Here is an 11,066-nt window from a genome sequence, read left to right as displayed (position 1 = left end):
ACCTGGAGATTTGGTTTGGTCCTCACACTGCACATAGTGTAACCCATTAAATACAACTATGAAACATAAATTAATCGTAGTGATAATATTGTTGCACTTTATTTAGTTTTTTTTATTTTTATAACTAAATAAACTAAATAATAAAGTGTGATAATACTATTATATTTTAAAATAAAATGGGAGTATTAAATACTATTTTATAGGCGGGTTGCCGGCAAGTAAGTATATGCGCTTCCGGGTTTAGCGCTATCGACTGAAGCGCATCAGTGAATGAAATGTCAGTTTTGCATTGTGCTTTGAAAACGGCAGCGGGTAGCCTAGATTTATTTATCTATTCAGTTTGAATAGAAATCTTATACAGTATTACAGTTTGTCGATCTGAAATGATAATCGTGCATTAACAGCTGTCAACCATGTCGGTACACAAATGCGCTGTCAGAACTCATTTACACAGCGCATTTTTTATTTTGGTTGCACATGCGCACAACTTATGTGCACCCCTGTATATATATATATATATATATATATATATGTATGTGTGTGTGTGTAAATTATATATGGTGTATATAAAATGTTTTTTTTTACTCTGTATTTGCGTTAAATTTAACTTTTTTTGAAGCCATCTCAAGCCATGTTTTTGACAGCTTTCAATAAGAATGATACTGATCATCACAAATATCACATCACATGGTACTGACCATCACAAATATTTCATATATTGCCCAGCCTTGGCTTTAGTCACAGATGGCAGGATGAAAATAGACCATGCTGACAGATGAATAGTGCAGGAAGTGAAGGAATGATGTTATTAGTTATATAGCTCTGTATAGTTCTTTTCTTTCAATCTTCTTGAGCGATTCATGGATGTTCATGCAGAAGTGAGTATACCAAAAGTAAAACTAATCAATCTTCTGGATGTAATATATTTTCATGCACTATGTATCTTCAATTTTGAAAACTATTGTGTGGTACCCAGCACTTCTGGTGTACACAGCTGAGGCTCATGGGATACCAGCAGAGAGCAGCACTGTGCATTTACAACTTTTTTTTTTCATACATTGTGCATAAATCCATTCAAACAAAAATTGATGCAAATATATTTTCGTTTTTATGAAAAAGATCCAGATGTCTACATTTTTACATGCATTAGCCACACATCAATCCTTTGTAAAAATGATGATACTATATACATATATGAATAAGGCTGCCTGGCAAAACTAAAGTTAATAGATGGCTAAGAGATGAATAAAAAGTTAATTTGATCAGTCTTTCGCCGTCAATCCAAGCAGCATCTCCTAAATCGTCCTACCGCAATCTTTTTGTCCTTCCAGTTAACAGTTTCCTGCAGGTCAAATGCCTCTCTCGTGAGGTTATCTAGCTTTTGCTGAATTTTCTGGTTCTCCTGGGGATGTGTTTAATAAAGCAGAGAAGGGGAAAAAGGACAGATTCAAAATAGACACAACAAAGAAGCGATGAGACAGAACATATGAAGGAAGAAAACAAGAGGATCTCAATGGGGAAAGTGAATGATATAAAGACTCTGAACCTTCCCATTTCAACCACGAAGAACATAAAGCACACTTTCACTCAAAGACTTCAAATCATCTGTAACTTGATTATTCTGCAAATGCTTTTAAAACATTGAGTCTAATGCAAATGTTTCTAATGTCTTCACATGAATTCGTGGTCGATAAACCATTTCTGTTCTGGGTTCTACCTCGATAAGTTCATCTCGCTGACGAATTCCCTCCTTCATGTCCTCTAGTTTGTGCTGTTGGACTGAACATGTGTGCTTCTGCCGCTCTAACTCCTGTCAATCACAAGAAAAATACACTCACATCATAATCTGCCAAAGCTTGTGTATAGGGTTCCAACATCTAATAAATGTATCAGAAACAAACTGTTGACAATACATGGCATTCACGATCTGCTGGGTCTGTGCATTGTGGCAATAAGACAGCTGGACCATACAATGTTTTTGTTTTTTTTGTCAGATTAATCAAAACAGTTTTCTAGAAAATAATAATTTATTATAAGCACCTTTGATTTCTCCTCTGTTTCCCTGTGCAGCTCTGACATTTGCTCTTCCATCTCCTCGATGACGTCTTTGAGTGTGTCCACTTGGTAGATGAGGTTTGCCTTTTCGTTGTCTAGCTGGGCATTGGATACCATGGCTTTCTTGTACTTCTCCTCCACTTCCGACAGAGAATCCTGAGGGAGGGAGGAAAAATTCTTCACACAAAAGTACTTGAATAGCTTTACATGCTACAAAACCACTACAAAATGTAATGACAGGCAAATAAAGCACACACTGACCACTGCACTGAAGATTAGATAAAAATGTGATGTACAGGTAAAAATTGAAAAAGTGAAAGTGTAATACAAAACATAAATAAAGTCAGATAGAAATTTTAAAGTCAACATGAAATCAAAATGGTCCCATTTACTTACTAAATGCATGTTCCTGGTCTTACTTTCCACATTTCTTTGTAACTTGTCCTAAAAAGATAATAACTTGCTCCACCTCTGAGATGACTTTCCCTTATCGGCTCCTTCCCTCCAATCACTTGTCCCATCCAGGTAAACTACTGTTCAAAGGTTTAGGGTCGTTAAAGATTTGTTTATGCTATAATGCTCACCAAGACTACATTCAGTTGATCAAAAATACAGAAAAAAACTGTAATAAAATAATTGTTTTCTATTTGAATCTATTTCTAATCTATTCCTGTGATGGCAAAGAGTTTTCAGCAGCCATTAATCCAGTCTTTAGTGTCACATGATCCTTCAGAAATGTTACTAATCCCCAACTTTTGAACAGTAGTATTGTAATGCCAACTTTTTAACAATCCAATCAATTCTCAATAGATAAAGTCCCTAAATAGGTCGTTTGCAGCATTTCATGTTGACTAACACTGAATAATATATGACATCAGATATAAGAAGGAACATCCATGTCTATGTCACATTAACCCTTGTCTGTTCATGTACAGTTCCTTCACAGAGTCTCACTGATATCAGGATATTCAAAGCAGGGTCTCCAACTTCCAAATGTGAACTGGACAAACACTGAAATTCTTTACACAGCTACAGCTGATTAAATGTGTGTAGTCTGCATCCTTGTCCATCTTCTTTATTAAAGGATTAGTTCACTTCCAGAATAAATATTTCCTGATAATTTACTCACCCCCACGTCATCCAAGATGTTCGTCTTTCTTTCTTCAATCGCACAGAAATTTAGGTTTTTGAGGAAAACGTTCCAGGATTTTTCTCCATATAATGGACTTCAATGGTGGCCAACGGGCTGAAGGTCCAAATTGAAGTTTCAATGCAGCTTCAAAAGGCTCTACACGATCCCAGCTGAGGAATAGGGGTCTTATCTAGCAAAACGATCTGTCATTTTCTTAAAAAAATAAAAATGTATATATTTTATCTTTTTAAAATATATATCTTTTTAACCACAACTGCTCATCTTGCACTAACTCGACTTCACGCATTACGTAGTCACGTTGGAAAGGTCATGCGTGACATAGGCGGAAGTACCTACCCAGTGTTTACAAAGAGAACGTGCAAAGAAATTCAAATGCCCTTTACAAAAAAAGGTAAAACAACGATGTCGGATGATTTTGAAGTTGGAGGAGAAAATGAGATGGAGTTTTTCGCCCTACTCTACCTTTCTGAACCGGAGTACACAAATGAAGAGCTAATCGCACTTGACCTTTCCAACGTGATTATGTAATGTGCGAATTTGCAGACATGCATCACGGAGCTAGTGCAAGACGTGCATTTGTGGTTAAAAAGTATATACATTTTATTTATTTTTTTAGAAAATGACAGATCGTTTCACTAGATAAGACCCCTATTCCTCGGCTGGGATCATGTAAAGCCCTTTGAAGCTGCAATTTGGACCTTCAGCCTGTTGGCCACCACTTAAGTCCATTATATGGAGAAAAATCCTGGAATATTTTCCTCAAAAACCTTAATTTCTTTGTGACTGAAGACAGAAATACATGAACATCTTGGATGACATGGGGGTGAGTAAATGATCAGGAATTTTTTTATTCTGGAAGTGAACTAATCCTTTAACAGCAGTTGGGAGTGAAGCAGAAGCCTTCCATGTGATTTTGGCTCTTTGGAGCAATTAAGTCTTCATGCAACATGACTGTGGGCTAAACGTGACTGTAAAGAGCTAATGTACTAAGTGAAAGACTCATGCAAGGCTCATGCTTTCAGACTAAGAAGTGTGAAGAGCCTGGTGTGTTAGTGCAGAATGAGGGAAGGCGTGCGTTGAGCTCAGGACCCTCTACCTTCAACTCTTTAAGACCCTGCATGTATCGGCCCTCTACATCCTGAATCTGGTCCTTTAGATCATAGATGTCCTGTTGAGATGGAGGAATGAATCATGGGAAAGGTTTGGCATTCACTGAAGGTCAGAGTGGTGACCTCTGATTGTACATTCATACAAACACAAAGAGGGAGATAGCTTCCCGAAGGCATTCAAACATAAAGAGGAAAGAAACGAAAGCATTAACAAACACAAATAAAACTGTGAAATGAACACAAGTGGATTCCCTGAGATCAGATGCATTCAGTAGGAAAGTATGATGCTCTATGCAAGAGGTGCCCAAACTCAGTCCTGGAGGGCCGGTGTCCTGCAGAGTTTAGCTCCAACTGCCAAAGCTTGTGTATAGGGTTCCAACATCTAATAAATGTATCAGAAACAAACTGTTGACAATACATGGCATTCACGATCTGCTGGGTCTGTGCATTGTGGCAATAAGACAGCTGGACCATACAATGTTTTTGTTTTTTTTGTCAGATTAATCAAAACAGTTTTCTAGAAAATAATAATTTATTATAAGCACCTTTGATTTCTCCTCTGTTTCCCTGTGCAGCTCTGACATTTGCTCTTCCATCTCCTCGATGACGTCTTTGAGTGTGTCCACTTGGTAGATGAGGTTTGCCTTTTCGTTGTCTAGCTGGGCATTGGATACCATGGCTTTCTTGTACTTCTCCTCCACTTCCGACAGAGAATCCTGAGGGAGGGAGGAAAAATTCTTCACACAAAAGTACTTGAATAGCTTTACATGCTACAAAACCACTACAAAATGTAATGACAGGCAAATAAAGCACACACTGACCACTGCACTGAAGATTAGATAAAAATGTGATGTACAGGTAAAAATTGAAAAAGTGAAAGTGTAATACAAAACATAAATAAAGTCAGATAGAAATTTTAAAGTCAACATGAAATCAAAATGGTCCCATTTACTTACTAAATGCATGTTCCTGGTCTTACTTTCCACATTTCTTTGTAACTTGTCCTAAAAAGATAATAACTTGCTCCACCTCTGAGATGACTTTCCCTTATCGGCTCCTTCCCTCCAATCACTTGTCCCATCCAGGTAAACTACTGTTCAAAGGTTTAGGGTCGTTAAAGATTTGTTTATGCTATAATGCTCACCAAGACTACATTCAGTTGATCAAAAATACAGAAAAAAACTGTAATAAAATAATTGTTTTCTATTTGAATCTATTTCTAATCTATTCCTGTGATGGCAAAGAGTTTTCAGCAGCCATTAATCCAGTCTTTAGTGTCACATGATCCTTCAGAAATGTTACTAATCCCCAACTTTTGAACAGTAGTATTGTAATGCCAACTTTTTAACAATCCAATCAATTCTCAATAGATAAAGTCCCTAAATAGGTCGTTTGCAGCATTTCATGTTGACTAACACTGAATAATATATGACATCAGATATAAGAAGGAACATCCATGTCTATGTCACATTAACCCTTGTCTGTTCATGTACAGTTCCTTCACAGAGTCTCACTGATATCAGGATATTCAAAGCAGGGTCTCCAACTTCCAAATGTGAACTGGACAAACACTGAAATTCTTTACACAGCTACAGCTGATTAAATGTGTGTAGTCTGCATCCTTGTCCATCTTCTTTATTAAAGGATTAGTTCACTTCCAGAATAAATATTTCCTGATAATTTACTCACCCCCACGTCATCCAAGATGTTCGTCTTTCTTTCTTCAATCGCACAGAAATTTAGGTTTTTGAGGAAAACGTTCCAGGATTTTTCTCCATATAATGGACTTCAATGGTGGCCAACGGGCTGAAGGTCCAAATTGAAGTTTCAATGCAGCTTCAAAAGGCTCTACACGATCCCAGCTGAGGAATAGGGGTCTTATCTAGCAAAACGATCTGTCATTTTCTTAAAAAAATAAAAATGTATATATTTTATCTTTTTAAAATATATATCTTTTTAACCACAACTGCTCATCTTGCACTAACTCGACTTCACGCATTACGTAGTCACGTTGGAAAGGTCATGCGTGACATAGGCGGAAGTACCTACCCAGTGTTTACAAAGAGAACGTGCAAAGAAATTCAAATGCCCTTTACAAAAAAAGGTAAAACAACGATGTCGGATGATTTTGAAGTTGGAGGAGAAAATGAGATGGAGTTTTTCGCCCTACTCTACCTTTCTGAACCGGAGTACACAAATGAAGAGCTAATCGCACTTGACCTTTCCAACGTGATTATGTAATGTGCGAATTTGCAGACATGCATCACGGAGCTAGTGCAAGACGTGCATTTGTGGTTAAAAAGTATATACATTTTATTTATTTTTTTAGAAAATGACAGATCGTTTCACTAGATAAGACCCCTATTCCTCGGCTGGGATCATGTAAAGCCCTTTGAAGCTGCAATTTGGACCTTCAGCCTGTTGGCCACCACTTAAGTCCATTATATGGAGAAAAATCCTGGAATATTTTCCTCAAAAACCTTAATTTCTTTGTGACTGAAGACAGAAATACATGAACATCTTGGATGACATGGGGGTGAGTAAATGATCAGGAATTTTTTTATTCTGGAAGTGAACTAATCCTTTAACAGCAGTTGGGAGTGAAGCAGAAGCCTTCCATGTGATTTTGGCTCTTTGGAGCAATTAAGTCTTCATGCAACATGACTGTGGGCTAAACGTGACTGTAAAGAGCTAATGTACTAAGTGAAAGACTCATGCAAGGCTCATGCTTTCAGACTAAGAAGTGTGAAGAGCCTGGTGTGTTAGTGCAGAATGAGGGAAGGCGTGCGTTGAGCTCAGGACCCTCTACCTTCAACTCTTTAAGACCCTGCATGTATCGGCCCTCTACATCCTGAATCTGGTCCTTTAGATCATAGATGTCCTGTTGAGATGGAGGAATGAATCATGGGAAAGGTTTGGCATTCACTGAAGGTCAGAGTGGTGACCTCTGATTGTACATTCATACAAACACAAAGAGGGAGATAGCTTCCCGAAGGCATTCAAACATAAAGAGGAAAGAAACGAAAGCATTAACAAACACAAATAAAACTGTGAAATGAACACAAGTGGATTCCCTGAGATCAGATGCATTCAGTAGGAAAGTATGATGCTCTATGCAAGAGGTGCCCAAACTCAGTCCTGGAGGGCCGGTGTCCTGCAGAGTTTAGCTCCAACTTGCCTTAACACACCTGCTGGGAAGGTTCTAGTATGCCTAGTAAGAGCTTGATTAGCTGGTTCAGGTGTGTCTAATTGGGGTTGGAGCTAAACTCTGCAGGACACCGGCCCTCCAGGACCGAGTTTAGGCACCCCTGCTCTATGCTCAGCCAAAATATTTTCAAAGGCAGGTATATTCATCTTGTTTCAAGAAATACCTGAGAAATCTGTATTACAGTTTGTGCAATGCAAATAAACAACAAAATTACCTTTAATTCGCTGATAGAAACTTCTGCATCCATAATGATGCTTCCAGCATCTCCGCTGCCCCTTCTAGAACTGCTGCCTCCCAGAGATGCCAGGGCAGCTGCGGAGAGCGCCGGGGTGGTACATCGAGAGGACGGCTGGAGGAAATGAGAGCACAAAACACCCATAAACAATGAATCAAAAAATTATTCAACAACCTTAACACAAGTTGGTTAATTTTATTCGCAAAAAAATAGGTTCTGAGAAAATGTAGCAAATTTGCAGATGAAACTTGGTTAGATATTTTATTATTACCAAATGTGACTGAAGTATCTAAATACTGTTGGGGCCACTGTGCATCACCAAGAGTTTTAATGATTGATACTTGGGTCGGTAAGATTTATTTTTGAAGTTTTTGAAAGAAGTCTCTTATGCTCACCAATACTGCATTTATCTGATCAAAAAATAAAGTAAAAACAGTAATATTGTGATATTATTACAATTTAAAATAACAATAATAATAACATTTATTTTTAACATTTAATTTGTTTCTGTGAAGCAAAGCTGAATTTTCAGCAGCCATTACTCTATTATTCAGTGTCACATGATCCTTTAGAAATCATTCTAATATGCTAATCAAGAAACATTTCTAATTATTATCAATGTTGAAAAAAGCTGTGCTGTTTAATATTTTTTTTGTGGATTCTTTGATGAATAGTAAGTTAAAAAAACAGCATTTATTTGGAATATAATATTTTGTAACCTTAATGACACTTTTGATTCATTTAATGTATCTTTCCTGAATGTATCATTTTATTAAATGTATCCTTACTGTCCCCAAACTTTTAAATAGTAGTGTATTTAATGATGACAACAACATAAAATCACTTAAGCCTGCTCTAGATATCTGGAAATTGTACTTAAACATTGACTGAAAACAATTATCCAAATACAGACTAACTTTCCTCTAATGAGAAGAGAAACATTAACTTGGTTCTTAATTTAGTGTCAAATATCACAACACAGGGAAGTGGAAAATGACCTCTCTTCCTCTTACCCGGCTGTAGGTGTCTGTAAACTGCTTGTCACATTTCTCATCGAGCTGAAAAAGAAGAAAACACCATAAGTCTCATTGGTTACTTTTATAAATATATACTTGTTGCAAGTTGAAAGGTCATTAACTGGGTTTTGCCTTCATCTTAAAGTAAGACAAAAAGAAAAAAATTAGTGGGATGTTACTTGCTGTAGCATGTTTTAGGCACACACCATGCCACGTAACTCATACGATTTAACCAGAAATCATCAGTATCAGTGCTCCAGCCAGCCAGACCAAAACTCTCTATTTTGAAAACAAATGTTGACCAACCAAAGGAGATACACACACAACAGTTAGATGCATTTATACAGGAATAATATATGTATACCTTCCTAAAAGCAGTCATTAAACAAAGTCTAGTAGAGTCAACTTTACTGCAATTTTTACACAGTATCAAGCCATGCAGAGTAAACCAACTTTAATAACTGAACTATCCCTTCCCTTCAAGTCAGTGCTCTTTAGTGAACGTGTCACATCGGTTAATACTTCATGCATGTCTTGACTTACACTGTCCAGGTCTGGGATGCTCATATCATCAAGATCAGAGACAATGCTGCCCCTGCGATTAGAGCGGCTGAAATAATCAGCAGCCGTCTCAGAGATATCAGAGAAATCAGACAACTACACATAGACAGACAAGAACATGGGAAAGCGAAAAAATAAGAAGCTAAAGTGGAAATGTTTTTATGATATATTACTGCTTTAATGAAAATAGAATATGTGGTTGTGTTGTCTGAACACTAGATATGCGGTCATAGTTTCTATTCTGGCTCACCACACTATCCCTTCTCCCACGTCGACTTTGGGACACAGTGCTGCCAGAATCGTCATCAGAGGATGACTGAAAGGTTTAAAAGAGGATGATTCAAAAGAAGAAACGCACATTGCACAGGAAAGAAACCAAAACCCATCTGTCATAACTGTTAAGCAGAACATGCAACCATTTCAATGAAGAAGTCACTCTTTTAATAGCACTACTATGTATTGGTGACAAGACATCGAACAATGTCATCGCGATTTAAGATGTTTAGACAAATGCACCACATGCGAAATAAAAACACTGGCGGCATTCCTGCCCCACCTTCAGAGAACAAACCATCAAAACACCACCAAGGCTTCCAATTTTTTATACTTTCAGATCATGCACTGAATTTAATGAATTATAAGTTTTAACACATTTCTGGACATACTACATCAACCATGTTGGCTTTATTCTTTGACCCAGATGTTGATGGCACAAATCCAAAAAAAAAAATGCCCACCTTCATGTTTCTATGACATTCTTCCATATACCCTATCGTTCAAAAGCCTATCGTTCAAAAGCTTAAAAGATTTATTTTAAGAAATTAATACTTTTATTCAGCAAGAATGCATTGAACTGATCAAAAGTGACAGTAAAGAAATGTATAATTTATAAATGCTGTTTTTATACTTTCTATTCATCAAAGAAATTCAAATATTATCATGATTTCCACAAAAAGTTTAAGCAGCACAACTTTTTAAACCGTTCAATTATGTTTCTAAAACAGCATATTAGAATGATATTGCAAATATCATTCTAATAAATATTAAAACAGAACATAGTTGGCAGACATAAAAGAATCCTTTCAAAAACATCTTACCAACTAGGCTTGCCGCGATAGACGGTGCTGACAGTGATACCGTTATTAAGCCGCAACACCGGTTACGTCACTTGTCCACCATGGCACCGACCCCCACCATCATTTTGATTTTTTTCTAGTAATCATTTAGTTCAGTAAAAGAACAGACACTACAATTAAAAACTGAACGCGGCTGCTCAATGCAGTGTGCCGAACGACAGTCGCATCACAGATCAGATTTCATTTATCCAGTGAGGAGAGTGAATCTAGCTGACTGACAAGAAGATTGAGATTAGGTGAGACAGACAAGACGATGGCGGATGATTTAGTTTCGAAACGAAGTGCAAAAGCGCCAGTGTGGCAGTATTTTGGATTTTGAAAAGCCTGTTGACTTTTGCCGTTTATCTAAGGTGATTTTGGAAGTTTTTTTAAACATTTGTTTCTTATTTAATTGGTTCCACAGTGTTTGCTGATTTTTACTTTATTTAAACTTTGTGTCACTTATTTATTTTATTTGACATCAACAGGGCTGTACAGTGCGACATATATGTTGCACGTGCTACGGAAAAACTGGTCTGTGCGATGAATAAATTTACCACTGTAGCATGCGTGCGATACAGTTTTGCATGTTCATAACACAGCCGCTTAATAGT

The 11,066-nt window shown here is 37.2% G+C and overlaps 1 protein-coding gene across 12 annotated transcripts in view; it reads right to left on the bottom strand.

Annotated features, from left to right (window-relative positions):
- The window catches only part of LOC107676384 (leucine-rich repeat flightless-interacting protein 2-like), a 39,422-nt gene that overhangs the window by 10,447 nt on the left and 17,909 nt on the right, over positions 1-11,066 (bottom strand). For 4 of the 12 annotated variants that reach the window (XM_016470914.1, XM_016470913.1, XM_016470910.1 and 1 more), the window contains 6 exons: positions 8,774-8,818; positions 7,740-7,874; positions 7,127-7,198; positions 4,863-5,033; positions 1,718-1,810; positions 1,310-1,402 (listed from right to left, as the gene is read on the bottom strand). In XM_016470914.1, the coding sequence (XP_016326400.1) occupies positions 1,310-1,402; positions 1,718-1,810; positions 4,863-5,033; positions 7,127-7,198; positions 7,740-7,874; positions 8,774-8,818 (609 nt within the window). Of the gene's footprint in view, positions 1-1,309; positions 1,403-1,717; positions 1,811-2,040; positions 2,212-4,304; positions 4,593-4,862; positions 5,034-7,126; positions 7,199-7,739; positions 7,875-8,031; positions 8,119-8,773; positions 8,819-9,319; positions 9,434-9,587; positions 9,654-11,066 lie in introns of those variants that run through there. The other 8 variants (XM_016470906.1, XM_016470907.1, XM_016470911.1 and 5 more) reach the window with 7 other exon arrangements.

Source organism: Sinocyclocheilus anshuiensis, unplaced genomic scaffold, assembly GCF_001515605.1.
Source record: "Sinocyclocheilus anshuiensis isolate Anshui unplaced genomic scaffold, SAMN03320099.WGS_v1.1 scaffold961, whole genome shotgun sequence".
NCBI lineage: Eukaryota > Metazoa > Chordata > Actinopteri > Cypriniformes > Cyprinidae > Sinocyclocheilus > Sinocyclocheilus anshuiensis.
This window is presented reverse-complemented; position numbering and strand designations above follow the sequence as displayed.